This window comes from Pseudozyma flocculosa (assembly GCF_000417875.1).
Source record: "Pseudozyma flocculosa PF-1 unplaced genomic scaffold scaffold00005, whole genome shotgun sequence".
Taxonomy (NCBI): Eukaryota; Fungi; Basidiomycota; class Ustilaginomycetes; order Ustilaginales; family Ustilaginaceae; genus Pseudozyma; species Pseudozyma flocculosa.
This window is the reverse complement of record NW_006920873.1, coordinates 749,177-777,032: the sequence shown is the minus strand read 5'-3', so window position 1 is coordinate 777,032 and position 27,856 is coordinate 749,177. Positions and strand designations below refer to the sequence as shown.

Here is a 27,856-nt window from a genome sequence, read left to right as displayed (position 1 = left end):
CACTGTTCTCACACCTCTCACGACCCTCTATGATGCACTTCTCTTCCCCTCGCGCCATCGTGTCCATCGCCACAGTGGCAGTGGCAGTCCTTGCGACTGTTTGCAGCGCCGCCAGTCTGCCCCGCCTTCCGGTCGAAGCCGCCCTGGACAGGCGACAGGGTCCCAATCTCGTCTACCCCGGTGCGTCCGACTGCGTCGCTACGGATCCGTACCCTCGCCATGTTTGTGACCGCTGACGCGACAAGACATGCCTTCCCTGTTTTCCGGCTACACACAGGCAACGAAGCCGTCCAGACGGGTGCGTTCAACCTGACGGCCTTTATCGTGCCTATTCCGACGGCGGACGCAGCCAAGCTGGCGGGACCCTTCCCCCTTCTCCCTCATGGTCTCCCTTCGTCCGTCGTCCCCGCCGGCATGCACCCGCTTATGGTGCACGTGGGCTACTTCAGCGATCTGCGGCAGGACGTGGTGGGTCTGCTCCCGATCCGCATCGACCGGCTGCGGGCGGCGTCGTTCTACATCCCCTTTGTCGATCGGATCGGAACGGGCCGGCCGTTTGCGCGCAGCGTCGTGACGCTGCAGGACGAGCTGGTGCCCGTCATCGTCTCGAGGCTGACGGGCTTGATCGACAACCGACTCGCGTCGTTCGATCCTCCCCGCGCTGCGTACAAGGAGCAGGGCGGTCGACTGACCACCTCGGTGTTCCAGGGACTGTCGATCGCCGGGATCGGCATCCAGCGAGCCGCCATCACCGCCAGCTTCCGCAAGACGACGCGCGGGCCGATTCGCGAGGACGTGCTGAGAGGCATCATCGGACAGGTGGGTCCTGATTAAGCGCCCTGCAACGTGCGCTTGCCCTTGGACTGCGCGGCCACAGAGGCTCATCCACTCCTGTCCCTGCCTCTTCTTCTCGCTGCAGCCTTACTTTGTCTCGGACCTGACCGAGATCACCGACAGCTGCTACAAGATCACCTACCTCTACACCTTCCCCGACGCCAACCCTTCTTTCGTAGAGGGTGCCTTGCAGTGTGAGTAGGGGCGGACGCTACGTCTTCTGACCCGGCCACACGGGGGAGGTTCGCACGACTGACCCTGTCTGCTGTTTCCCGATCTGGCGCTCCGCGCTGCCTCGTTGCAACGCTCCTCGCCGACCAGTGGAAGTGCCCACGACCCGCGACCGCTTCAACTACGATGTGGCCTACGGCTATACCGCCGCTACGTGAGCACCGCAGTGGTGTTTTGGAGTCTTTGCTGTTCTAGCGTGACTGACTTGGACTCGCTGCCTGTGTATTATTGACCCAGGCAATGGATCCTTGACCCTGGCCTCGGACGAAGCTGCCAGAGCTTTGCCTGAGAGCACGCACCACGACTTCTCTTCTATCTCCTCTTATTTCTACCTCCTTGACGCCGGTAGACGACCACCCAAGCCATCCAGTGTCGCCCGCATCTATCTGTATCCGCTTCGATAATAACGAGACCTCGTCGTTCCGCTCGATATGCTAATGTCGCTACCCATGCCTGGCCAGCCGCTCAAATTCGAGCATCCGTTCGCTGACGAGCGTCGCCTCCTGTCCCGCCTGCCGTGATGCCTTGGCCCGCTTCTCTGCCTCATCGATGGATCGGTAGACCTCAGCAAAGGCCGAGAAGAGATCGGCCATCTCGGCAAATCCGGCGCCGCTGCCGTCGGTGGCGGCGCTTTGTTGGGACATGAGGGTGCGCACCTCTTGCATCTCGCCCACGAACCTAGCGCTCTTTGGCACGACGTGTCTCCAGTTGGCATTGAGAAAGTCCATGCTGCCGCGCTGCGATTCCATGAGCTCTGTGGCGAGCGCGCGAGCCGTCGAGGGCGAGAAGGACGAGGCGGTGAGGAAGGCGGTCGATGCGAGGCCCATGAGTCCCTTTGCGATGGCCGTGTAGCACAGCTTGAGCGCCTTTGCACTGCCCACCCTGGCGTCATGCACCGATCGGACCTTCCATTGTGCAGAGGCGAGGAGCTGCGTCAGTTCGTCTATCGCCTCGGGGTGGTGAGCAGAGGACGACGCCGAGTGGGAGAGGTAGATGGTCGGACAAAAGGAGAGGGTTTCGCGGGTGTGCGTCGTCCAGCGCGGAGTGGCGCCAATGATGCTCCCGTCGAGGTAGGTGAAGTCGGCGGCACCCCGTTCGTTGTTGCCCGTGAGCGCCGCATCTATTTCTGAGGCTGTCGAGGGCGATACGGCGTTGAGGTCGATGTAGGTCCGCCGTTTGGAGAGGGAGCCCGCGGTGGTTCTTGCGGCCATGGCCGATGCCACCTGTTTTGCGAGCGGCAACGCATCAGAGGGCGCGAGTACGGACAAGAAGATGTCGATCTCGTCGGCCTGTTGCGATACGAGGAGTTCGGGCAGCGTCTTTGGGACGGCGATGATGCCGTACTGGGAAGCGCGGTCCAGGGTAGCGCGGGATCTGCCGGCGGCGGGTGTGAGTACGCGGTGGCCTGCGTGGACGAGGAGCGCGCCGAGGGGTGCGCCCATTGCACCGCACGAGTTGAGTAGGATAGTCTTGGATGTCGTGCTGGATGTTTTCGGGATCATGATGGGTGGTAAACTGCACTTGGGGTGGCGTTGGGGGAGAAGAGGATGGGGTCGAAGAGCGAGGGTGGGAGCATCACTTCAGAGCAACGACGACGACAGCGGCGGCCAACGCGGAAGAACTGGTCCGTGCGACAGCGCCTCGCTCCTCCACATTGTTGGCCTCGACCCTTTGCTTCTTCTCACCACCACCACCACCCACCACCACCACCCACCACCACCACTGCCACCACTGCCACCACCACCACCAACACTGCCGCCACCATTATCGCGGCCCACGATGCCCCTCTATCTCACACACGTCCTACGCCCACTCACGATACGATTCACAGAGCCGGGCGTCGCAGACCTCAGCCTCGACCTCAACAGCTTCACCCACGTCCGCACCTCGACCGACATCCACGACCCCGACGACGCCGTACCAGTCGATCCCGTCCTCTTTGACGTCGTCGTTGAGCAGAACGCACATCCGCAGCGCAAGCACAGCGTCGGATCCGATGCAAAGCGTTCGAGGGAACAGAGAGCGCGCGCCCTGATCGAAGCAAGAGCGCAAGAGACGGTAAGGGATGTCAAACGCATCGTGAGTAGAGTCCCCTCCCCTTCCCCCCATGTTCCCGTCAGCTCCTCAACGCTAAGATGCTCATTTCGCGATTCATTCCGCAACCTCGCTCGACATGCAGGTGCGCTCCGACCGCCCCGCCATACACCGCCGTCGTATTCGACTCATCCATGCCGGCCGCATCCTCCGCGACGGCATCCGCCTCGTCTCCTACTTTGACCAACTCGACTCCCACCGCAAGGCGTCCGTACGCTCTCTCGGCTCCTCACTCGCCCTCGGCGACGACGACAACGACGGGGAGGATCGGGCCGAGGATGACGAGGACGGGCATGCTGCCCGAACGACCACAGAAGTCGTACCCCTACGAGAGCTGCTGCCAGACTACTGGCAGTCGCTCCCCAATAGTAGCGGCGGCGGCAAGGGAAAGGGAAAGGCAAAAGCAAGCAGCGACGACGACGACGACGACGACGGCGACGTCAGCGGCGGCGAGGATGGCAGTGGCGATCTGGGCGGGGTGCAAGTCTGCGTCGCTCGAAAGCTACACGAACGCATCTATGTCCAGTGCTCGGTCGGGGATGTCATGGACAGTGAGGAAGAGGCGCGCGAACGCGGGTTGATCGACGTCGCACCCTCATCACCTCCCCACCTCGACATCGACGATACCGGGCCTTCGCCCTCATCAGCGGACCAGGACCGATCAGCGCCGCCCGCACAAGGATTCGACCGACTCCTCTCGACGGGTCTGACGCCCGAAGAGGTGGCTTCGATCCGCGCTCAGTTCCGCTCCTCCGCCCTGCCCGTCTCGGGCGATGTGCTGCGGCAGAGGGAGGAAGAGGAACACGCACGCGCCCTCGAAGATGCGTGGTTCGACTCGTTTTCCCAGGATCCGGCAGCGTCTGTCACCGGATCGGCGAACGGAAGGAGCGGAGCCTACCAAACAGTCCTGGAAGGTCTCATGGTGGGCTTCTTTCTTCCCCTCCTCCCCCTCTTTTTCTTTCGAGAGGGCGCGTGGCCCTCTGCCTTTCCCTCCGAGACGGCGGCGGCGGGTAGGATCGTCAACCCATCCCGAGCTGGGGGGGAGTTGAACGAGGAAGACGAGGAGCATGATGAGGAGGACATGAACATGGTGCATGCCCGGAATGTCACCCTCAGCAAGGGCATGCAGATCGCCGTCGTCTGCGGACTGTTTGCAAAGTGAGTGCGGGGCCCCCCATCGGCCATCCTGGCTGCCGTTGCGACAAGAGGCGATGCAGTCGCTGAAGTTCCCACGACCTTGACGGGTCCTGTCCCCGATAGCCTCATCATGGGAGCGTTTCGTATGCTCTGGTAGACAGTACCAGCGCTTACTCCGCCCCTCCGCCAGCCTCACGGGGCCAGCGCGCGCGGTGATCCTCTCCGTGCGCCGCGGCCTCTACGCCGTCCTGCTCCATATACCCCCTGCGCTCCCATCAAAGGGCAACGACATGTCGCCGAAGATGGACTCGTTCAGCAGTCCCTCCTCTGTCGCCACGTCATTGTCGCACCATCGGAACGCAACATCAGAGCGGCCTTGTCAGTACGCGTCGATGAGGAAACAAGACAGACCACAAGCCACACTCACCGAGCCCGACGAAGTCTCCTGTGCTGTTGAACAGTTCGGCATACGAGATGTCCTGCCATCGTCGTCGTTGTCGCATGGCACAGAGAGTTGGATAGAGATTCAGTATGGCCGGCTCGCAAGTTTGCAAGTCAGGACTGCACCCCCTTTCGCTCACCGTGACGCCCGACCCATTCGTTGGCTGGCTCGAGACAGTCTGGACGCCAGACGGGCCAGCCTGGAAGTGAAACAGGTTGTGCAGGATCGGATCGTCGCTGTCCGCAAACGCCGGGTAGGGCGTGCCGCCTTGGCCGGCCTGGAATGCCGTCGCCACAACGGCAGGGTACGGCGTCTGAGGACCCGTGTTCGTCAACTCGTCGTTCGTTGACGCTAGGCCGCTCGGCTCGCCCGCGCTGCGCGGCCAGAAGGCCTGCGCTCGCTCCGTCATTTCTATGTCAACTCCGTCTTGCCGAACCGTGGATGGTCGAAAACGGGATTGAGGATGCTGCTGCTGCTGTTGCTGCCGTTGCGATCGACCGACCGAGTCCCTGACCCTCGCCAGCACCGTCTGCAGATAGGGCGCATAGCTCCCTGCCGCACCCTGGCGATGCGCCGTCACATTGCCCGCCTCCTCCAGCGCGCCGACATAGCGCGACACGAGCTCGAACGCCGCCTCTGCATCCACCTCGACGTCGACCTCGGACCCCTGTCGCTGACCTCGATTGTCGCTGTTGGCGGCGGCGGCAGCGCTGCTGCTGCTGACGAGACGGAGCGCAAAGATGGCGCAATAGGTCGGCGTGACGATGGTCGAGTTGTGGCCGAAGCGCAGGTTGTGCGGCACCATGGTCGTCAGGAAGAGGTCGAGATAGGACGTCGCGGCCAGGTAGGCGTCGCGGTAGACGGGCAGCAGCGCCGAGCGCGGCAGGTGCGAGCATTTGAGCGGCAGCGTGTTGAGCATCAGCCGGGCGTACCAATAGTAGAGCTTGGCCTTCTTCAACCGCTGCGGCGCGCCGTCCGCCGACGTTGCGACTGCTGGATTTGAATGAGAAGAGGACGGGGACGGTACATGACGGTCGGTCCAGATGGCTAGCCAGCTGTCGAGATCGGTCGAGATCGTCCTGCGGAAGAAGTCGAGCTGCGACAGGCTCCGCGTCCGTTGGCGATCGCGCTCGTCGCAAGTGCCCCGCGATGGCGGCGGCGGCAGGGCGACGTCGAGGGTGTCGAAGAGCTCGATGTTGCGCGAGAGGAGGAGGCGCAGCTGGACGACGGCGACAATGGCCTTGTCCTCGGGCAGCGCGAACTGATCCAAGTGCCAGTGGCGGCAGCCCTTGACGACGGGGTCAATGGCCAGTGTGGGACGTCGACCCATATGCTGGCTCAGGCTCGTCTCTGACAGCCAGAGGTTGAGCCAGGTGCGCTCGCGGTTGCGCAGCCTGCGCGCCAGGTTCTCGTCGGCGGCGCGCGCCGGTGGGAGGTGCAGGAGATTGCTGTTCATGTCAAGTTCCGAGGCGACGCGGATGCCGAAGCCGATGTACGTCCAGGAGCGGTCCTCGGCCAGGGTATCGGTGGGCGGGTGATAGGTGGCGAGGATGATGAAGGCCTGGGCGATCTCGGCGGAGCGGTAGCCGTCGAGGAGGATCGAGGGGAGGAGGACGTCGCGCATCCGAGCCTCGAGCTCTGTGGCGGCCTTGGCACAGTCTGGCAGAAACTTTGCAGCAATCCAGCACGTCGCGCTGAGCAGGAGCAGCGACGTGTTGCGGACGTGGGCAAAAGTGTGCAGGTGCGGATCCAGGAGGGTGAGCTGCGGGTTGATTTCGAGCATGAAAAAGTCAAAGAGGCGCGCCGCCTGGGCGTGGTCGAGGACGCGCTGGGCGATGGGGTCGAAGAGCGGGTCGAGATCGAGCTTTGGCACATAGAGGCCGTTGGCAAAGTAGTTTTTGCCGCGCGCGGGCCCAAAGGGGCGGGTTGACGAGGAAGGGTGCGTCGAGAGGGTCATTGAGCGCGGGGAAGCATGGTTGCGAGGCGGGCGAGTGTGGTGCTGCTCCTGAGACCGGGAGCGAAGATGATGGCAGTGCTCGTCGTGGTCGTCGTCGTTGTCGTCGTTGTCGTCGTCGCCGCCGCTGCCATGGCCGCCATGGAATGGGCGAGCCGCGTTGATGGACGCTTTGCGCTTGCGGGAGGCGGTCGAGGGCGAGGGCCGGTTGCCGAGGGACGAGGACTGAGTCTGGAGGAGGAGGAGGTCGCGGTCGCGTGCCGAGTCGCTGGCCTGTGCTAGGAGTTTGAGCGGATTGCTGAGGGTGGGCAGGCCGAGGTTGTCTGGCTGGTCTGGGTCTTCGGCGGTAGGGGTTGCGATGGACGACGAGCAGCTTGCGCTGCGGGAGGCATGGTCGGCCGAGGAGTTTTGCTGGGCGTGGTGGTGGCGATGACGATGGTGATCGTGATGGTGCTGTTGTGGTGAGCGAGGCGCTTGCTGCTGATGGGGATAGGTTCCTGGCTGGTTGTGAGGATGTGGGCTGCGACTGTTGCTTGCCAAGGCGTTGGCTGCAGAAGGGGCAGGCTGATGCCAGTAGTGGGCTGGCGGGTGGACTTGGGATGGTGGCCGGCCGCCTGCGTACTGGGCGTTGATCTGGTTGAGCGCGTGCGTGAGGGATGATACGGTGCTCTCGAGCCTCTGTATCTTGCTGTTGTCGGACTTTCTGCCTCGTTTGTGGGAGCGGTACTCGCAGGAGCGCTTGAGACGCTTGCAGCGGGAGCAGGTGGAACCGCCGCTGCACTTTACCTTGCTGGCGCGGCATTCGAGGCAGGACACCTTTTTGGTGTCGTGAGCTGGAGTGGCGGCTGTGGAAGAGATGGCTGTCGATGGGTGTTGTGGATCGGCAGCTGCCGAGGAGCGGGGCGGCGGTGGTGGAGACGATGCCGAGACCGAGGTGGACGCTGGCGAGGTGTGGGAGGGGACGAGCTGCGACGATGCGGCCGACGTGACCGCTGACGATGGTGGTGGAGGTGAGCGAGCCGACATGACGAGATGTGCAGGTCAGTCTTGCGAGCTGAGCAGCAGCGCGGGCGGTGGCCGGTGGCGGATGGTGATGGTGAAGTTGAAGTTGAAGTTGAAGTTGATGGACGACGACGAGCAACCGGGCGTCGAGGACCCAACCCCCCAAAACGAGCGGCGTCCAAATTGGCCGGTGGGGCGACCCTCTTCCAAATGCGCGAAAATATGTAAAAAGGGTCCGACGGCCACCTTGCCACCCGTCCCACTTTGAAAATTGCGCCGACCAAAAGCCCGGGTGGGCCCCAACGCCCGCTCCACCTTGACCTGTCCCCAACACCACCATCATCGTCAATACCATCGCCACCATCGCCTCCGTCGCCACCGTCGCCACCGTCACACAACGCAATGGCAGCCACCTCCTCCGCGGCGACACATTCCAACGCCGCGGCATCCTCCTCGTCCTCTTTGCCATCCACCAAAGGCCCATCATCGTCGTCGTCGCCGTCGTCGTCGTCCAAGGCAGCACCCGCGCTCTCGGAACCCGTCACCCTCACCGCGCCCTACCTCGCCACGTTCAGACCCGCCAAAGTCTACTCCTACTCCCGCAAGCCAGACTCGCAGATCACATCGCTATGCTACGACGACCGCGGTCAGCTCGTCCTCTCGTCGTCGAGCGATGAGACGCTCCACATCTACGACTGCATCACGGGCAAGCACGTCCACGAGACCGTCAGCAACAAGTACGGCTGCCACCTCGCCAGGTTCACCCACCACTCGTCCTCGGTCATCTACGCCAGCACAAAGCAGGACGAAACCATCCGCTACCACTCGGTACACCACAACTCCTACCTCCAGTACTTTCGCGGCCACACCGGCAAGGTCGTCGGCCTCGAAATGAGCCCCGTCGACGACACCTTCCTCTCGGCCGCCGTCGACGACTCGGTACGCCTCTGGGACCTCCGCTCGCCCACCAGCCAGGGCCACCTCAACCTCAAAGGCCACCCCGTCGTCGCTTACGACCTCACCGGAAAGGTCTTTGCCATCGCACTCAACCAGCGCAGCGCCATCCTCCTCTACGACACGCGCAAGTTTGACCAGGTGGGTGGCAGCCGGCCCACCTCGTCGATGCGCTTTGTTGAGAGTACATGCTCGGTGTTGACCCCTTCCCCATGCCTCCCCTCCTGACTTTGCCCCTCCGCGCAGGCCCCGTTCCTCACCATCCACCTCGACGACACCCGCGCTCTGTCGCAGATATCGATGCCGCCGCGGTACCCCATCATCACCTCGCTCGAGTTCAACAACGAGGGCGGTCACCTCCTCGTCGGCACCTCGGGCGACGTCCACTACGTCGTCGACTCGTTCTCCGGCGCCATCCTGCATCGCCTCGTCGGACACTCTGGCCTGGAAAACGCATCGGGCGCCCCCATCGGCATGGTTCCAGAGGCCGGCATCAGTGGTGCCGAAGTTTGCTGGACGTCGGACGGCAAGCTGGTCCTCGCCGGCTCGGCCAATGGCCAGATTGTCGTCTGGAAGATCCCCGACGAGCCGCAACAACAACAGCAACAGGGGCAGCAGGGATACCCGGCGGGTGGCGACATACCCAACCTCAACCCCACCACCGTCATCCCGGGCCACGAAGGCCCCGTCCGCTGTCTCGCCTTCAGCCCGAGGCTGGCTCGTGAGTCGGATCGGCCGCGCGCCCTGACCCTTGCCCTTCTCCGACCACCATCTGACCATCCTCGCTCCTCGTTCTTCCAACCACGCCCTCGCAATCCCGCCCGCCGCCAAGAATTGACCACCGGATCGTCCCAACTCGTCCTCTGGCTTCCCGAGCCGCCGTCAGACATCTGAGTGCCACAGTCGCATAAACAAAGCAACGACCACGATGATACCACACTACGGCTTGGCTTCTCATCTCGCCTGTCCATGACTGTCGGTCGATAGATACACAACAACAGCAGTGCCTCAGTCCTCGTCCTCGAACGGGTTGCTGACATACTCGAGGTCGTCGGAATCCGACCCATCGTCTCCTCCTGCGCTGCTCGAAGACGATGTCGCACCAGCCCCAGCGGCCGCAGCGAGTCCAAGCCCTGCACCTGCGCCCGCAGCCGCTGCGGTCGAAGCGGTCGAAGCAGCGGGCGCCGAAGACGTGACGCCCCTGCCCCCGGCCGAATCCATCATTGCGATGCTGTCCTTGACTTTGGCCGTTCCCGTACCCGCGGCCGCATCCGCACCCGTACCTTGGGCGCTCGCGGCGAACTGGGAGTGATCATTGATGCGGATCGGGGTCCGGCCGGCTTGATCCCATCCCGAATATCCGTCCGTCGATACATCGCCCGCACCGGCACCGGCGCCGCTGGCAGCACCACGTCCACCGCCGGTGCTAGTGTTGTATCGGTCAGCGAGTGCGCGATTCTTGCCGTTGTCGACCGCGCTGCGACCAGCCGAGAACGACTGGCTGCCGTTGCCGCGGCCCCGTGCGAGGATCTTTGCCAGCTCGTTGTCACCCACTGGCGACGGGTCGCGGTCGTAGTCTCCCATCTGGGGCGACTTGGGCGATGCCAGCCCGCCCACCGAGTCTTCGCTCCCTCCGCTTGCGCCGCCACGAGGGTGTCCGGCAAAGGCACCGCTTAGGTTGTGCAGGTAGCTCGATGCGCCACCTCCGCCCCGGCCCGTTGTTGGGTTGTTGCCTCCACTTCCGCCGCCGCGCCAGAATCCTCCTCCTCCGCCGTTGCCGCTGCCGGCGCCGCTGGGGGATGAGCCGGTCGGAGTCGACTGACCGCCTGGGCTTGGAGTTTGGCTGTTAGCAAGCGCAGCCTCGGCGCGTTGCTTGAGGGATGAAAAGGTCGAGGCTGCCCGCGCCAGTCCGGCTGCAGAGAGTGTGGGAAGCGGACAGAGCGGGGCGAAGCGGGATGGATGGTCGATGAGTTTTCGGGCTTGCTCGCGTGAAATGCGGACCAAGCCAGTACCCACTCTCAGCCATCCGGTTGATGCCGTCCTGCCACTGCTTTGCCTCGTTGGGTCCGGGCATGCCCGGAACGACGCTCTGGTTCGTGTTGCCACCAGCGCCCAGTCCGCTGCCGGGAGAAGGGGCGGCGTAGGCAGCTCTTGCGGAAGCCGATGCGGGTTGACGACGCACTCGTGGCTGATATGTGAGGTTGTTGGCGTCGTAGCTCGGCGTCGTGGGCTGCGAACCGCCACCACCGGCACCTCCACCAATCAGCGAGGTGAGCTCGCTGAAGAACGCCCCCGACCCGCCACCTCCTCTCCCTCCAGCTGCGGCAGCTGCTTGCTGCTGCTGGAACTGACGTTGGCGAAGTTGGTGGTTGCGCTCCTCTTCCGCTGCGAGTGTCTGAGCCAACAATGCATCCGAGTCGGTTTGACTGCCGGTCGAAGACGGCGCAGGGCGGTAGGATGGATCGGACATCTGCAGGAGCGCATTGACCGCTGCAGTGTTTCGCGAGTTCGATCCGACCGATCCACGGCGTCAGTGTCAGTCTTTCACGAAGAAGAATGGCCGTGACCGGAGGGAACACTCACCAGCCTCCTGGTTGCCGGCGGAAGATGCGAGGACGGCAGCGATAGTCTCTGGGTCAAAGTCGGGGAACATGGCCTTGAGTTCCTGTACCGGCGTCGCGATCCGATCTCTCTGCTCGTCGTTCTTCGATTGCTGCTGCTGATCCTTCGTCGCTGTCGTCGTCTTCGTCGTCGTCGTCGTCGTCGTCTTCGGCGGCGAAGGGGCTGCCGTATACGTGGAAGCCATCTCGGGTTTCGCAGCGGGAACGGGCGAGAGGGATCGAGCCGAGTTGGGCGACAGGGTATCTGGCGAGCCTTCCCTCTTGGGCTCCTCCTTGTCTTTGTCCACTACCTGTGCAGCAGTGGCATCAGCCGGTGGTTGGGACAGTGTCTCGGAGTGGCTTGCCAAGGAATTGTCCTTGCGGGAGGTGGACGCGGCGCCCTCTTCGTTGAGTGCGTGGTCGAGTTCCGTCAGGTCGAGCTTGTCGGTTTGCACCGGTTCGGACATTGTTGGCTGTCGTTTTCGGTCGATCGGGGTGAAGAGGGGGAGGCGGATATGAGAAGAAGATGACGATATTTGATGATGATAAGGAGAAGGCACGGTGGTGCGAAGAGGGGAAGAGGAGGAGGCCAAAGGTGCGGTATGCCAGCAGGTCGACTAGACTCCGTCGCCCCTTGATCCGTCCGCGGGTGGGGGGGGCTGTGCGGAGGCCGAAGCCGAGTTCGGGAGTCGGGACCAGCACCGCCATTCAATTAATTCGGGTTTCACCAGCCTCTAAAGTAGGCCCGAGCGCGTTCTTTGTCCTCACGTTGGCAGCGGCCGACATGACCTTTCGTACACACACTCTCGCACCATCACCGTGCCACCAAACATCCAGGGGCAGCAGTGAGCGCCACAATGTGCCACTTGAACAACTCCAGGTGATAGATTACGAAGGCAGCAGATGAGGTGAAACAGAAGGGTCGCTAGGCGCACGAGGCCCTTGGACCGCCACCAACGACGTGAGCAGGCGCGGACGTGCAGCAACAGTTGGGTAGGACAAGAGCGCCAAGTGAAGAAGAGAAAGAGGGTCAGAGGGAATAGGTGCGGACGAGGCGACTTGCGACGAAGCTGGCACGCCTTGCGACGCCGTAGCCCTCGCCCGCAGCCAGCTACTAAAGCAAAGAAAGTGAATGACAGGCCAACTTCTCCTGGCCGTCGGTAGGTATACCAACTCGGCCGCTCATTCGACGCGAGGAAGGGGCATGACGGGGAGCTGAAAAGGGGCAGTGGCGCAGAAGCAACGAGACGAACAGAGCAACGCGGTCAGCTTTTCAGTCGCCCCTCCGTTTTCTTTTTAGTGCGGGCTGCACAGTGGACTCACAAGCTTGAGGCCCTCCTCCTGGAGCATGACGGCGACTGCCAGGTACTCGAGCGTCACGCCAACGATGATAAAGATGACGCCGCCTGCCGTCTGGAGCGCGGGACGCGGGTACTGGAGGTTGTTTACGCCCTCGAGGATGAGCGCGATGATGATGAGCGTGATCGACTGCGTCACAGGGACCGACGAGCGCAGCGAAGCCAGCAGGATGCAGAAGAGCGGGACCATTCCAACCAGCGTCACCATCGAAACCTGTTGGGGACGCAAGACCAGGGGATGCAGCGGGTGAAGAGCTCACACGTTGTCAGCAACAGCGCTGTAGACCATACCATCAGGAAACCGGGACGGAGCAACACCGCTATCTGGCCGCTCACAGCAGTGTAAAAGTCGAGAGTTCCCTGCTGAATGTTACCGGCCGCTCCGACGACGTACGAGGCCTGGACACCGGCCCAGGGAAGGACTGCGCCAAAGAAGGAGTGTGGCGGGGAAGGCGAGGTCCTGGATCAGTCTCGGTTCTGTTTCGACACGCGACACATCCGACGACTCACAGCAGATGGCAAGACCTCCGAGCAGGCCAGCGAGGGTGCCGGCGAGGGTGGCAAGGAAGGTGGAACCCTCGGCGAAGGCGAACATGGCTACACAATGTGGGCGGGGCAGGGAATGCGATCCGATGTCAGCCACCTTGTCCGATCCTACGGCACGACAGGCACGGCACCGCACGCAGGCACTCACAGGCAGTAAAGTTGCCCACCATGCCAAGGGGGAGACCGACGGTGTACCCTGTTTGCGATGGGGGCAGGTACGCAGGGGACGTGTAAGTGCACACGTCGAGACTACAGAGGCGGAACTGTGTTGGGCGGTCAGCAACTCACAGATGGTGTAGTTCTCAATGTTGCGGATCTTGCAAAGACCGAAGCCCTGCATAGCGGCAGAAAGGCGATCGACAAGCGGCACAAAGGGTCAGAAGGACGTCAAAGAGGATGCTGGCCGGAGGCAAGCCAATAGTGGCCTGTCCGACACGCACCAGGATCATGAGAGAGGCACCTGTGGCGATCGACATCAACGGGACGGGGCTGTGATGCGAGGATGATCAAGGCAGCGGGGCAGTCAGCCTTCTCGCTCCCACTCATACGCTTGTTCAGCAATGGCTCCACGACGCTGTGACTCACTTTGCGATCCTGCGGTGGTACACAGGGAAACCGGGCTGGGTCGAGTCGAGCTCATGGCCGCCGGGTGTGATTGTGCGGGTGAGCTTGTGGCCGGCCGAAGTGGTGATGTGGGCTGGGGCATTGGGGTCCTCGGCCAGGCCAAACTGGGCCTTGAGCGATGGCACACGGTAAGGGGTGGTCATGGTCGCGGTTCGCAGTTGTGCGTGAGCGTTGGTGGTCGGTTGGTGTAGGAAGGGGGCGGACGGATGGCCAGGGCAGGGAGGGTGGTGGTGGTGGTGGTGGTGGCGACGGTAGGGGCGAGGAGCAGGTGGGTTGCGGGTCCGTAGAGTAGAAAATGGTCAGGTCGAGGGGAAAGGGGGAGGGTTAGAGAGAGGGGGTCGTGCAAGCTTGCGAACGACCAAGGAGACGAAACAGTCCAGACAGACGGGGGCGGGCGTAGCCGGGCTTTGGGGGTAAACACCCACGGGGGAATAAGGGCAAGGCGTGCGTCGGGGCTCCACAAAGAACGGGCGGGACTCTGGTGCGGGGATACGGTAGACACGGTATGACACCAACGAGGGGCAGAACGGTGACCGATGCGGGGGTGACACACGGCTGGTCGACGGGCGACATCAGCGAGCCGAGGAGCGGCGGTCTTGAGCTTCAGCTCATCTGTATGTGTTGCCCGTCAGGGCGATGCCGAAGATCGAGACGGCGGGACGCCTAGCGGGCGTCTTGCGGTTAGGTACCTACAGAGTACCTACCTACAGAGTACCGTACCACCGCACTCGTACTCTCTCATGACTCCAGGTCACGGCACGGGCGCTTAGCCCGTCAGGTGGCGCGGTAGGCATGGTGTACTCATATGGGACACGGTTACAAGGTGGCACCGAGACTCGGCAATGATGGTTCCGGCTCAACCAAATTGCGATCCTCTGTCCAGGTGGAAGAAGAGGCACCAAAGGGCGTGCCAGGCAAAGCCAAGCCGGTATGGAGCCAGCCAGGTGCTGGGCGAGGTTCGGCAGTCGCGTACCGGTGACCCCCGCATTTCGACTCGTGTCTGTCTGTGTCAGAGGCTCTAGTTAGGCCGGCATGCCCGAGGCCTGCCTCACTGCCTGCCTGCCTGCCTCCGGTCCACCTGCGCGCCCGCCCGCTTCTGCATGCATGCATTGACCCGCCGTCGCCGCGGAGGTTCGTCTGTACCTGCCTCTGAGCGTTGCACGCCCCGCGCAGACGCACGCAACATCCAAAGCGCAGGCCACCGCCAGCGCGCGCACAAAGTCAACGCAAAGCCCCACCACCATCGCATCCCCCCCCCCGCCACCAACGTGCGGCCTGTGTATGTACATCCGCCCCAGCAAAGTCCAACCACGGCATCCAGCATGCCAAAGTGTGTGTACATACGTTGGTGGGTCAGCCTCCCGCTTGTTCGGCTCGTCCTGGTCCGCCGTCCGTATTCCATCCACGCTCGTTTCTCGTCTGATTTCGAGAGCGTACGGTAGCGCCAAAAAAGGCGCGGCGGCGCTCACCTCTGCTTGGCACTCGTCATGGCATGGCTAGCTGCAACGCATGCCTCGTCTCCACGTAACTGCTGCAACGGCACATGCTCGCGGGTCTGCGAGGCCTGCCAACTCCGCCGATCGCAGTCAAGCGACGCTTCTCCCCGCTACCGACGCACCTTGGCGATTACCGCGTAGCTTTTCTCTTATTGATTTGATCTCCCCCTCCTCGAGGAGCGAGATCTCGCTACGTAGGTACCTACTGTAGGTGAAGCCAAAGGTGTTTCTGCGCTGTGCTTGGACCCGACGGCGGCGACGACCGAGTCACGGACTTCAGAGGTCTCAATACGGCACGGCAAACGGAGTTGTTGTCCCGAGGGGAGGGGGACTTGCGTAGGGACCGGTGGGTGCCTGGCCAGGTCTCACTTGCTTTCGGCCCCCCTTTCCTCGTGGAAGGCGGAGTGTCAACCATCCGGTCGTCAAGCCGAGCAAAATTATTGACGCGCGGCCTTCGTCGCTTTTTTCTTTTTGGAACGGCGACGTGCCGATGCCCGGCGGCGTCGGAAGTTGGACTTGCGACGCTCCATCGCGGCCAATTTGTCTCCTGGTTACTACGTACTGTGCCTGGCAGACGGCCAGCTGATCTGTATGCCGATACTCTGACGGTAATCCTAGCAGGCAGGAAATCAGTAGTGTGACAGATACAGTAGTGAGCACCGTCTGTCGACTTCTGGCCTCTCTCCGCTTTCCGTCATGAATGGATGCATAGAGAAATATTCTGTACAATAGTGTAGGATGCCACTCGGAGCGCCACCGCCGAGCGTCGATCGTTGCTCATCATCTTCGCCTACCCCCTCTCGTCCACGCCAAGAATATCCAGCTCCATCGCCGCTTGTGCGCTGAGTGGATCGAAGTGGCTCGATTTAGAGGTCAGATACGGAAGGCCAGCCGGGTGGACGACGCGCAGCCAAGCCACACACAGGAGGCGGGGGGGGCGGGGGGGCGGGGGGGCGCGTGTTTTTCTGCTTCCCCGGCCGCCGTCGCCGCCGCGCGATGATGGAGAAAAGGTGGCTTGCCGAACCATTGGATGGGCTCGCTTGGACCGGCAGGCTAGGGTGTCGCACACGGCTAAAGCACCGTAGACGCCCATTCCCCGCATCTCGAGGACCACGGGCCTCCCTTGAGTGACACCCGCCGACTCCCCCCCGGCTCTCCGCGTGCGGCGCGGCATCAAGACATCGTAAACACGCCGTCACCGCTCTGCCGAGAACGGTAGGTCATGAGGCCACCTCGGCGAGAGGGATTCCTACTGTACTCGATCATAAGCGGCACTGCTCGATCAGAGTGCAAAGCAGGAGTAGTGTGAGCGTGCACAGCTGCTGGTTTATGAAACACCCGGTCGATGACACCAACTGGTCCCCCGCCTATCGGCGGCGCAGCATGGCAGCCAGCATGCCCCGCTGGAGTGGAAAACCTTCCTTTTTCCAGCCTTTCCACGCTAACGCAGCCCGCGGTGCCTGCCTGCCTGCCTGCGTGCCTGCCTGCCTGCCCGCTCGCTTGCCTACATACCCCGCATTTGTTGCCGTCGTCGTCGTCGTCGTCGTCGTCTTCGTCTTCGTCGTCGCTTCTCGGCCTCGTCCGTGGCCCGACCACCGTCCACCCCGAGACGCTCTGGCCACCTTTGTTCGTGTACGCACTTCGCATCAGCTCACTCTCCAGGCACCGCATCGTGCGTGGTGTGTGTCACCACCAGGTTCTGTTGACTTTCCGCTCGCTCGTTCCGGAGATGGCGGGCAGACATCGCAAGACTTCCCCTTTTTTTGTCCGCCTATGGCAGGCTGACCCGGCACTCTTCCCGGCTACCGGTACACGCCGTCCTGCAATCGCTTCGAGACTTGCCGAGACCAGACGGACCAAGACCCACGAGATCCGGTCCCAGCGGTGGATGTGCCGTCGGGGGCACTACTCTGAGTAACAGGAATGAGGGCTCTAGTCGGGAGTTCGCCAGCGCAACCCAGTGCCAGGCACATACGTCTGACGAAGCGGCGGGGCCCCCCTTTGGCGGGGCAAAGGCCCTCGAGCTCTCCGTGGTGCAGTCCCAGGTAAGTACCGCGCTCTAGGACAGACGAGAAGCGAGTGGCCGTTGCCAAACAACCCACAGTCCGACGAGGACAACGACCTGACCGCCCCCCGCAACCCCTTGTCGACCATCCTGGCCATCGTCCGTTGGTCCTTTCACTACTCTTGTTCTCCATCGGTCCCCTCCCCTCCCCTTCCATCCCATCCTCCTCATTCACCACCACCACCACCTCCGTCCTCCCTTGAGTCCGCCACCTATTCCGCTACCAGTGAACGACCGCGCGCCCAACATGTCTTCCGGCTACGCGATGACGGAGCCCAACACCGCCGCCGCCAACGGCAACCACACCGCCGTGGGCACCGAAGTCAACGGCAACAACTCTGGCTCGCTCCACAACGAGAAGCACGCCGCCAATGGGAACGGCACCATCGCGCACCAGGCTCCCCAGTACCACGCCCAGGGCTACTCGCTCAAGCGCCAGCTCACCGCCGGCGGACATCTCGCCGACGACGACCTGATCGCCATCGGCAACGCACACCGCAGGATCGCCAACCCGCTGCCACTCGGAGGTGAGTTCCATGGCCCTTGGAATTCCCTGAAAGACTCGTTCCGCTGACGGCCGGCCCGTTGCTGTTCTATTCCGTGCTTCGACAGTCTTTGGCTTCTCGACCACGACGCTTCTCCTTTCGCTGTACAACGTCGAGGCCGCCGGTGTCCAGGTCCCCAACGCCATTCTCTCCTACGCCCTCGTGTGAGTGTCTCATCCTACCATGCCGCGATGTCCTGTCGCCAGCAGGACAGCAACATGCTGATCGGCACTTCCTCTTGCCTCGTCGACCTCGAAAACAGCTTCGGTGGTGGCGCCCAGTACCTCGCCGGCTTGTGGGAGTTTGCCTGCGGCAACACCTTTGGCGCCACCGTCTTCTGCAGCTTCGGTAAGCATCCACTACTCGACCTGCCTCCACATTCCCGACGCCGTCGTCGTTGTCGCCGCCACCCGCGAGCTGCTACCGCCGCGTCGCGTCCCCCTTCGCCCCCTTGCTCAACATCACCCCTCCTGCACCTCCTACACCCGCTACACATCCCTGACATGCTCTGATTCGCTTTTCCCGTGTCATACAGGCCTCTTTTGGTGGGGCTTCTCGATGATATTGGTACGTTTGTGATGTTGCCGGCGTCCAAAGATGGTTCTGCGATGACTTGGGATGGTGTTCGGGGTGCTGACGGCCGCTCCGGACCATCCCCGCCTTTTCCCTCCTTCAGATTCCGTTCTTTGGCATCACGGGAACCTACAACGGTCGCCCCGGTGTTTACGCTACGGGATCGCCTTTCGCGGGCGAGGAGGCGGACGCGATCGGCCTTTACCTCTGGATCTGGTTCGGTATCACGACCGTGTACCTCGTGAGTGCGAAGCGTGAGCGAGGAGGATACGTTTCCTGCCACGAACTGACTTCCGAATCCCCTTGGTCCTCGACTCGCCGCGTGTGACAGATTGCGTCCCTCCGCGGATCCGTCGCTCTGTTCGCGCTCATCTTCGCGCTCTGGATCACGTTCATCCTCCTCGGACTGCACTACTACCTCGACAACCACACTCTCAAGATCGCCGGCGGTGGTGAGTGCTCACTGCTGTCACTTCGCTCTTGTTTACCATCTCCCGAACGATGTCGAGCTGACAATCCCCCCTTGTTGCACTCGCTTTTGTGCCACCGCCGCAGCTTGGGGCATCATCACGGCTGCGTTTGGTTTCTACCTCGGAACGGCCTCGATGTTGACCAAGAACAACTCGTACTTTACCCTGCCCGTCATCTCGCTCGCACCCAAGTCGCAGCGTTAGATGTGCAATCGCCCCGTCATCACACCCACTCTCTTTCCTTTTTTCGTCCCTCGACTCCCGCCCCCTCTTTGTCGTAGGGGCTCGACTACCCCCTTCTTCCTGCTCTGTCCTGATTTCCATACCATCGGTAGTAATGCCATCGTTTTCATCGGCCTGCAGATTGTGCGCGTGATTTTGACTTGGCGCGGCGCTGGCGGTTCCAGCGTCCGGCGGTGGATGGGCAAAGTAGGCAACAGGGCAACACCTGGTGTGCTTGTTTCCGACTTGGCTTAATCTTACCTGCGCTATCAATCAGGCCAGACGCTTGCTGGTGAGTATGGGTTGTGTCTAGCGGTTTCCATTTGCAAGGGCTGCGGCGATCCCGCGCTGGCTCCGTGCCGGCTGCCGACTTGCTGCAGCTTTACCGCAGTGCTGCAAGTGCCATTTCAGCTGCACACACATCTTCACACCTTGCAACATGGTGTCAAGGCGGCTTGAGCAGCGATCAAGTCGCCACGAGCAAGCTGTTGAGCATGCTGCTCAGTAGGATTGCCGCTGCTGCTGCAGCAGTTTCCCCCTCAGAGGCACGTCCGTGCGTGCCCTCCACTCGTCGTCTCCTGTCGCCCGAGCCAATCCAAAGGGAATGTCTGACTCGTCGCTTTCGTTTGCCCCATCACCACCTCTGCCGCTTCCAGCAACGACACGGCCACCCAGCACTGCTCGACCCGCCGTTGCTTGCATCGCACTCACCAAAGAGGCCGCCCTACACTGCGCCAGAGTCGCCGCTCCACCAAACGCAACGGAACAATTTCTGCGATCGCTGCTGTTCGTTGGCAGCCTCGATTAGCACCTTGAGCGCCACGGCGATGCCGCGCATCATCTTCGCAGCCGCACGGCAAGCGCCGCCGCTGCTGCTGCGAGCCAGTCGACGGCGACTGCCAGCAGCGACTCGTCTCGTATCGACGTCGACCACCCCTCAAGCCAGCTACTTCCCGCCGCCAGAACCTTTCCTGCCCCCATCCAGCAGCGCAGACGCAGAGCCCTTATACCCACCACCATCCTCCTTCTCCACGTTTGGCGCCTCGCCAGACCTCCTCTCCCGCTACCTCAACCTCTCACCGGCACCGCTGACGCTGCGACAGCTGATGGCGCAGGGCGGCAAGCCTGGTCAGCCTCCGACGCCCCAGCAGCTCCTCGCCTCGGCGCAGCACACGCAGCGCGAGCTGCCCATCCGCCTCGCCCGCCGCGTCGGCGGCTTCAGGGCGCTTCCCTTCATCGTAGGCAGCAATCCTTTTATCTCAAAGATTGCCAGGCTGTACGCTGGCAGCTTCGAGACCATTGCCAAGTTCGGGCCCATCCAGACGCAGGAGGACAATGTCAAGTTCACCGCGGTCCTCGAGGACCTCGTCAGTGCCCACGCCCAAAACATCCCGACGCTGGCCCGAGGTGAGTCGCCGCGAGCGAGGCTCGAGCCAGCAGCAGCGGACCAGGCGAGACTGACACGCCCCCCATTTCGTCTTGCAACATCTGCCACCCCCGCAGGGTTCCAAGAGTCGAAGCGCTACATGGACGCTCGTCAGATCTCTTCCTTCCTCGACGGGGCGATCCACAGCCGCGTCGCGATCCGCATGATCGCCGAGCAGCACCTTGCCCTCTCGGCCACCTCGCAGGGCATGGAACACATCCGCCCGGCGCTCTCCAACAACCTGCACCAGCTCGACCCAGACCTGCCATCTCCCTCGTCGCCCGAGGATTTGAGCGCGCACGCCTACGGATCGCCCACGGCCATCGGCATCATCGAGACGCAGCTCTCGCCGGCGCGCATGACGAGGATGTGCGCCGACTTTGTCCGGGATCTGTGCGAGGCCACACTAGGGTCGGCGCCGGAGCTGCAGCTCGAAGGCGACCTCGAGGCCACGTACACGGGCGTTCCCGTGCACCTCGAGTACGTCATGACGGAGCTGCTCAAGAACTCGTACCGCGCCACTACCGAGGCTCACTTGCGCTCCAAGTCGCCGGGCGAGATGCCGCCCGTGATTGTCACGATTGCCCAGAGCGCCTCGCACATCTCGCTGCGGATCCGCGACCAGGGTGGCGGAATTTCGCCCAGCAACCTGCCCCACATCTTCTCCTACGCCTTTACCACTGCCGGGTCGTCGGACGGCAGCAGGAGCGAAGAAGACGAGGCCGAGGAGACGGGAGGCGGGCCGTACGCGATGCAGGCGGTGGGTGGCACCGGGGGCGATGCGCTGGCCGAGATGGGCAAGATGGGGCTCGCTTCCGGGCTGGGTACGCTGGCGGGGCTGGGCTACGGCCTTCCCATGGCCAAGATCTACTGCGAGTACTGGAAGAATCAGTCTTCGCTCGACCTGGTCAGCCTGTACGGCCACGGGTGCGACACGTTTGTCAAGCTGCCCCGACACATTGAGCTCAGCAACACCGTCATCTGAGCGGTAGTTCCATCTCTCTATCCCTCCTGTACTTGTATCGCCCTGGCCATCGCAGCCCCTCTTATCCCATCACGACGAGCGCTGCCTCGCCAGGCCTGGCGAGGTGGCATGCCTGCGGTGCGACACACGCCCCCTGCCGGCCGAGACTGTGGCCGGGACGAAGCGGTGACTAGGACAGGTGCAAAGTGGAGCAGGCCGCTGTTTTCAGTTTCACGGCCGTGGCCCCCGCGGGCCCTTTATGGCCTCTTCCAGCCTGGCGGCCATCCGGGCTGCTGCTGCAAGCGACCCAGACGCACGTCCACTACTTCTTCCTGACGAGGTCGGCCCGCTGTCATCCCCACCACCAACCGCCGTGCCCCTATTCTCCTTGCTTGTCCAGCTCGCAATCGGCAGCTTGTCTCGTCCCGACTTACCTCTCTACCACTCCACGTCCTTGACCTTGGCCCAACCAAACGTAGCAAGAACCCAAGGTGAGCCCAGGCTGGTGGTCTGCTCGCTGCGCTCCATCCCCAGCAAGCTTCGTCGACCGCATCGCGGACTCGACCGCAGCCAGATCGCCCTCAGCCGTCCACGCTGGACAGTTCATGGTCGAGGTGCATGGACCTGCGACCAGCAAAGATCCATCAATATCTCGCCGACGCGGAGGCATCGCACGCTTTACGTCGTCAGGCTCACCATCTCTGCGGCACCGTCGACCCCGGCTGGCCGAATATGGGCTACCCGACATCACAACGACTACCGCTGCTTCGCTTGGTCGCTCACATCTGCGAGCCGGCCCGCCTACGACCCAGTTCAGCTCGTCGCAGCGGTCCCAACACCGACCGTGCTCCCTCGTCTGGCATATTGCGCTTAACGGTGCTTTCGATTTCCGGCTGCCTGTGCGACCTCGTCTTCATTCGCATGCTGCTTTCGCTCTGCCGTGCCTGTGCGGCGCCGTGGTTCGAGCTGGCCATCCTTTCGTTCCTGGAAGATGATGTTGCTAACCAGCCCTCCTCCGCTGCTCCGTGCCCCTCTGTGACGTCCAAATCAGATGCCCTCTTGCCGCATCGCCACCACAGCCGCCAGCCGCGGCCTCCAGCTCGGGTCGCGTGGCTTCTCGACGACGTCGTCTGCGGCTGCCCATCTGGCCCGCCCCCATCGCCCGATGTTGGAACTCGGTCGTGCGTCCCACTCGCCGCTTCTGGCGTCTCGGGGCGCCGCCGCTGCCTACGCTCCTGCCGCATCGGCGTCGGGCCCGGCCTCAAGCTTCCACCAGGCGCTCGCCATGCGGAGCTTCTCGTCGACCATGACTGCCGGTGAGTGTCCTTGGAGCGGTGTCGCTGCCCGATGTCACGCCCCGTTTCGCATCCGATTCGCTTGATATCGGCACCGGCTTTAGGGAGGTCCTCGAGAACCCAGCAAGGGCCAAGGCGGATTAAGGGCGACTACTGCTCGGTTCGGAGATCGCGCCTTTTTTGCCGTCGGCGGGTGACCAGAGGCGGGACTGGCTGGGGTGGGGGGACAGCCCAGCAAGGCGAGGGCCAGAGGCCGGGCAGGAGGCCGGCCGGCCGGCCGAGGCCATCGGGAAGACGGACGGACGGACGGACGCTCCCTGCCTGCTTGATTTCTTCCAAACTTTGGCCAGCCTGTCCTTGCTTGGCCTTGGCTGGCCAGAGCGCAGAGCGTAGAGCGTGGGGGAAGAGAGGCTGCCAGCCAGGCAGGGTTAATCCCTGATCCGCTCTCTGCGGTTCCTCCTCGCTGCGCTGCCCCCGCCGCCGCCCTCGTCGTTGCCCCGCGCGCCCGGCTGGCCCTGGCCTGGCGCCCCGCATTTCAAAACGGCGCTCGCCATTTTTTTCGGCCGCTTGATTGGCCACGGGGCAGAGAAGCAGCAGGCCGTAATTCCCAGCCAGTCAGCCAGTCAGCCAGCCAGCCGGAGGGAGGGTGCAGCCCGCCCGCACGGACGCCCGCTTGCTTGCCCTCTGGCGCCCCCCGTCCCCAACCCGCTTGTCGCGGCCGGAGACCTCCGTTCCCCTCGGTCGGTCGGCTTTTCTTCCTCCGCGCCGCCCCCTCGTCCCAGCGGCGCGGCAGCCCCCCCTCCTCGCCCGAGTGCTAGGTACATCTAGCCCGCTCCCCACTGGGTTCTCATCGCCCCACCACTCACCACGACGCCCCTCTTTCGTCATCGCGACCACCACCTTGCTCCGTCTCCGTCTCCGTCTCGCCCTGCCACTGACAACTTGAGTTGCTCCATCTCGCTCGCCACCGTCTCGCGCTACCTTGCCTCCCCCCTCGTCCGCCCCTCGCCACTTCCGCGCCCACCGCCCACCATGTCCTTCCGCTCCGCAGCCAAGATCAAGGTGGCCAACCCCGTCGTCGAGCTCGATGGCGATGAGATGACCCGCATCATCTGGCACAAGATCCGCGAGGAGCTCATCCTGCCTTTCCTCGACATTGACCTCAAGTACTACGACCTCGGCATGGAGCACCGCGACGCCACCGACGACAAGGTCACCGTCGAGGCCGCAGAGGCCATCAAGAAGTACAAGGTCGGCGTCAAGTGCGCCACCATCACGCCCGACGAGGCGCGCGTCAAGGAGTTTGGCCTCAAGAAGATGTGGCTCAGCCCCAATGGCACCATCCGCAACATCCTTGGCGGTACCGTCTTCCGCGAGCCCATCGTCGTCGAAAACATTCCCCGCCCCGTCCCCGGCTGGACCAAGCCCATCATCATCGGACGCCACGCCTTTGGCGACCAGTACCGCTGCCAGAACTTTGTCGCCCCGGGCAAGGGCAAGTTCACCATGACCTTCCAGCCCGAAGACTCGTCGCAGCCCGCCCAGCACTTTGACATCTTCAACTTCCCCGAGGGCGGAGGCGTTGGTATGGGCATGTACAACACGACCGAGTCCATCACCGGATTCGCCCATGCCTGCTTCAAGATGGCGCTCTCGTCGGGCTACCCCATGATCCTCTCGACCAAGAACACCATCCTCAAGGCCTACGACGGCAAGTTCAAGGACGTCTTCCAGGAGATCTACGACACCCAGTACAAGAAGGAGTTTGACGCCAAGGGCATCTGGTACGAGCACCGCCTCATCGACGACGCCGTCGCACAGATCATCAAGGGTGACGGCGGCATGGTGTGGGCGTGCAAGAACTACGACGGCGACGTCCAGTCCGACATTGTTGCCCAGGGCTTCGGGAGCCTCGGCCTCATGACCTCGGTCCTCCTCACGCCCGACGGCGAGATCTGCGAGTCCGAAGCCGCTCACGGCACCGTCACCCGCCACTACCGCCAGCACCAGAAGGGACAGGAGACGTCGACCAACTCGATTGCGTCGATCTACGCCTGGACCCGCGGTCTCGCCCACCGTGGCAAGCTCGACCAGAACGAGGAGCTCGTCACTTTTGCCAAGGAGCTCGAGAAGGCGTGCATCGACTGCGTCAACAACAACCAGCTCACAAAGGACCTCGCCCTCAGCCTGCACGGCAAGAACCTCAAGCGCGAGCACTACCTCAGGTGCGTCCCTCGCCCTGCCCTCGAGCCTGTGCAAGGACGTGTCTTTCGACTCCTTGGTCTGACTGATCTTCTACTCCCCTCGTCTCTTGTCCCCGCCCTATCCTTTGCCCGTTTACAGCACCGAGGAGTTCCTTGACGCCGTCCGCGACCGCCTGACCAACGCGCTCAAGAAGCAGGGCATCGAGGCCGGCAAGCTCTAGGCGCTCTCGCATCGGCCCGTCCCCGCAGCTCCCAACTCGCATCGTTGAAGGATGCATGTATATTTTTGGTCCGTTGCACGCACCCATCCTCCCCGAAAAGGCACCACATAGATCGCGCCGTTGGCTCGCGATCATATCAGCTCAGAGCTGCTAGGAGGGAGTGCTGCCGTGCCCTTGAAGCGCACCGGTGGGATGGACGGTCACGAGGAGGAAACTTGGGGTCAATGATCGACATCAGTCAGGAAGTTGCATCAACGAGCACGCCCGTGAAACCAAGCTAGAGCGGAAACGCGGCCCGACTCGGATACTCCCTTCATGCCGGCACGTCGTATGAAGAAGCAAACATAGCTGGGATCTCCTTCGCACCCCCACGGTCGTACTCAGACGGTCTACCACTTCGAACTTTGGGCCGTGGGACCCCTACGCACCGCAGGGCCGTAGGACACCAACAATCCCCATATCCGCAGGTAAAGCACGCATGCATAGCCATGTTTACAGTTCCACCATTCATAGCTAGCAGCAGGATCTGGTCCGAAAAAATCGCACATGTACAAGCATTTGGAAATCCAGATGCAGCCAGCTTGTGTGATTCCCCAAAAGCGCACAAAACGTGCAATCATAGCTAGGGGCAGGCTTTAGGCTACGATTTCAGATATCGTAGATCTTGTACGATATGGCAGTGCCGTAGGAGATCGTTAATCCCCTACGGCACCCAGATGCCGTAGGCACCCTACGCCCTGCCTACCGTAGGCCCTCCCTCGCACCCACAGCCGTATGTATTCTACCGGCATTGTATTGCAAAATCTAGTTACACTGATGTGCGGCGGCACAGCAACAGCATTGGTGGGTTGCAGGGCAAGGAGGCAGGAAGGCAGGTGATTGCGTGCGGCGACGGGGCGGCAGCAGCAAAGCAAGGGGATGAGGGAGGAGCAGGCAAGTAGAGGGGAGCAAAGGAGTCAGCAACTGCGCGCAGCGGAGCGGCAGAAGAAGAGCGGCAACTGTCAACTCACCAGAGCGGCAACACCAGCAGGCATCGGCAAGGTGAGCTGTGCACAGGCGGAGCAGAGCAGAGCGGTTAGTGGTCTCAATCATCGGAGACGCCGGAGAGGGCCTCTCCGAAGTCTCCGATGATTGACGGCGGCAGCGGGGCGGAAAGCAAGCAGTGCGGAGCAGCAGCAGCTGGCAGCTCACCGGGTGGCTGGCTGGGCCGGCTGGCGGCTGGCTCGGGCAGCTGGCTGGCAGCTGGCTGGCTGGCTGGCTTGAGCGGCGGCTGCGCTTGGCTGGCGGGTACGCTGGGTGGGCGGCTGCGCTGGATGGGCGGCTGGCTGTTGGCTGGCGGCTGGCTGGCCTGACGGCTGGCTGGCCTGACGGCTTGGGTGGCTGCTGGCTGGCTGGCTGGCTCAGGTACCAGCTGAGTCACGCGGCTGGGCTGGGCTGGCGAGCGGCTGGCGGGTGCTGGCTGGGCCAGGGGGCTGGATTGGGCTGGCGGGTGGCTGCGCTGGGCTGACGGCTGGCTGACGCTGGCTGGCGGATGCTGGCGGGCAGGTGGCTGCGCTGGGCGGCAGGCAGGGCTGACGGCTGGCGGCTGGCGGCTGGCGGGCTGGCTGGCTGCTGGCTGCGCTGTCGGCTGGCTGACGGCTGGCTGGCGGATGCTGGCGGGTGGTGGCGGCTGCTGGCAAGTGGTGGCAGCTGGCACCAGGTGATGGCGGCTGGCACCGGGTGGTGGTGGTAGGAGGGCAGGAGAGGCAGGCGGGCAGCGGATGGATTTTGCAAAGGGCCAGGTAGCAAAGGGGCCAGCGCGCGTGCGCAGGGCCTCCTGAGCTGATGTAAGCAGAAAGGGCCATTTTCCTGCGCAGGGTAGGGTCGTCAGGCTGTGGGAGGCCCTATGGCTGGAAATGCCGTAGCTGCCCCTCAGAAAATGGCCGTAGGTAGCCCTACCGCCCCAATTTTCCGGCTGTAGGTGGCCCTACAGCCATTTTTAGCATAGATGACCCCCGATTTCCCGATTTCAGGCCGTAGGCTGGCGTACGGCCAAAATCACCTGCCCTTTGACGCTAGCTATGAATTAGGTGCGATCTGAGATCCTGGATCCTAACTGCCGGGCCAGCTGAGCTGACATAAGCAGAAAGGGCCATTTTCTGCGCAGGTCAGGGTCGGCCAAGGGCCGTAGGAGGCCTACGGCCAAGAATGCTGTAGGGCCCCTTCGAAAAATGGCCGTAGGCAGCCCTACGGCCCCAAATTGCCGTAGGAGATTGCCGATTTTGGCCGTAGGCAGGCCTACAGCCATTTTTAGCGTATATGACCCCCGATCTCCCAATCACATGCCGTAGGGTGGCCTACGGCCCAAATTCACCTGCCCTTTGACGCTAGCTATGAATTCATTTTGCTGCTAGCTATGATGTCAACTAAGAAAAGGTTGATGTTTCTGTAGAATTTCTTGACAGATGGTGGAGTCCTGACCTCACAGCTGAAAGCAAGAGAAATTATCAATTTCCCCAGTTGCACAGGCTGTGCAAGTTATGATTTGACATTTCTTGTACAAGTGCAATCTGAACTTTACACACATTGGCCAGGGTTTAGATCACACGCAAAAATGCAA

General features: G+C 62.7%; 10 protein-coding genes across 10 annotated transcripts; 6 read left to right on the top strand and 4 right to left on the bottom strand.

The window, feature by feature from the left end:
• Positions 1-29: 29 nt before the first annotated feature.
• Positions 30-1,354, top strand: PFL1_02072 (uncharacterized protein; the record flags this gene model as incomplete). The annotated part of the gene is made up of 5 exons (XM_007879583.1): positions 30-180; positions 278-819; positions 920-1,028; positions 1,156-1,219; positions 1,303-1,354. The coding sequence occupies 5 exons, from the start codon at positions 30-32 to the stop codon at positions 1,352-1,354; spliced, it is 918 nt and encodes a 305-aa protein (XP_007877774.1).
• A 154-nt stretch (positions 1,355-1,508) lies between these two features.
• PFL1_02071 (uncharacterized protein) lies at positions 1,509-2,567 on the bottom strand (the record flags this gene model as incomplete). The annotated part of the gene is made up of 1 exon (XM_007879582.1): positions 1,509-2,567. The coding sequence occupies one exon, from the start codon at positions 2,565-2,567 to the stop codon at positions 1,509-1,511; it is 1,059 nt and encodes a 352-aa protein (XP_007877773.1).
• Positions 2,568-2,844: 277 nt separating this feature from the next.
• On the top strand, positions 2,845-4,453 carry PFL1_02070 (uncharacterized protein; the record flags this gene model as incomplete). Its single annotated transcript, XM_007879581.1, has 3 exons — positions 2,845-3,144; positions 3,245-4,317; positions 4,420-4,453. The coding sequence occupies 3 exons, from the start codon at positions 2,845-2,847 to the stop codon at positions 4,451-4,453; spliced, it is 1,407 nt and encodes a 468-aa protein (XP_007877772.1).
• An 81-nt stretch (positions 4,454-4,534) lies between these two features.
• Positions 4,535-7,718, bottom strand: PFL1_02069 (uncharacterized protein; the record flags this gene model as incomplete). The annotated part of the gene is made up of 3 exons (XM_007879580.1): positions 4,535-4,623; positions 4,724-4,775; positions 4,878-7,718. The coding sequence occupies 3 exons, from the start codon at positions 7,716-7,718 to the stop codon at positions 4,535-4,537; spliced, it is 2,982 nt and encodes a 993-aa protein (XP_007877771.1).
• Positions 7,719-8,096: 378 nt separating this feature from the next.
• On the top strand, positions 8,097-9,542 carry PFL1_02068 (uncharacterized protein; the record flags this gene model as incomplete). The annotated part of the gene is made up of 3 exons (XM_007879579.1): positions 8,097-8,789; positions 8,895-9,369; positions 9,481-9,542. 3 exons carry the CDS (start codon positions 8,097-8,099, stop codon positions 9,540-9,542), a joined length of 1,230 nt encoding a protein of 409 aa, XP_007877770.1.
• Positions 9,543-9,656: 114 nt separating this feature from the next.
• On the bottom strand, positions 9,657-11,715 carry PFL1_02067 (uncharacterized protein; the record flags this gene model as incomplete). The annotated part of the gene is made up of 3 exons (XM_007879578.1): positions 9,657-10,561; positions 10,665-11,138; positions 11,232-11,715. The coding sequence occupies 3 exons, from the start codon at positions 11,713-11,715 to the stop codon at positions 9,657-9,659; spliced, it is 1,863 nt and encodes a 620-aa protein (XP_007877769.1).
• A 715-nt stretch (positions 11,716-12,430) lies between these two features.
• PFL1_02066 (uncharacterized protein) lies at positions 12,431-13,919 on the bottom strand (the record flags this gene model as incomplete). The annotated part of the gene is made up of 8 exons (XM_007879577.1): positions 12,431-12,463; positions 12,572-12,820; positions 12,943-13,028; positions 13,117-13,203; positions 13,301-13,348; positions 13,441-13,486; positions 13,593-13,641; positions 13,738-13,919. 8 exons carry the CDS (start codon positions 13,917-13,919, stop codon positions 12,431-12,433), a joined length of 780 nt encoding a protein of 259 aa, XP_007877768.1.
• Positions 13,920-17,584: 3,665 nt separating this feature from the next.
• Positions 17,585-19,129, top strand: PFL1_02065 (uncharacterized protein; the record flags this gene model as incomplete). The annotated part of the gene is made up of 7 exons (XM_007879576.1): positions 17,585-17,864; positions 17,950-18,046; positions 18,145-18,230; positions 18,418-18,449; positions 18,559-18,696; positions 18,787-18,907; positions 19,011-19,129. 7 exons carry the CDS (start codon positions 17,585-17,587, stop codon positions 19,127-19,129), a joined length of 873 nt encoding a protein of 290 aa, XP_007877767.1.
• Positions 19,130-19,974: 845 nt separating this feature from the next.
• PFL1_02064 (uncharacterized protein) lies at positions 19,975-21,558 on the top strand (the record flags this gene model as incomplete). Its single annotated transcript, XM_007879575.1, has 2 exons — positions 19,975-20,554; positions 20,651-21,558. 2 exons carry the CDS (start codon positions 19,975-19,977, stop codon positions 21,556-21,558), a joined length of 1,488 nt encoding a protein of 495 aa, XP_007877766.1.
• A 1,030-nt stretch (positions 21,559-22,588) lies between these two features.
• On the top strand, positions 22,589-25,257 carry PFL1_02063 (uncharacterized protein; the record flags this gene model as incomplete). The annotated part of the gene is made up of 3 exons (XM_007879574.1): positions 22,589-22,853; positions 23,884-25,057; positions 25,176-25,257. 3 exons carry the CDS (start codon positions 22,589-22,591, stop codon positions 25,255-25,257), a joined length of 1,521 nt encoding a protein of 506 aa, XP_007877765.1.
• Positions 25,258-27,856: the final 2,599 nt, after the last annotated feature.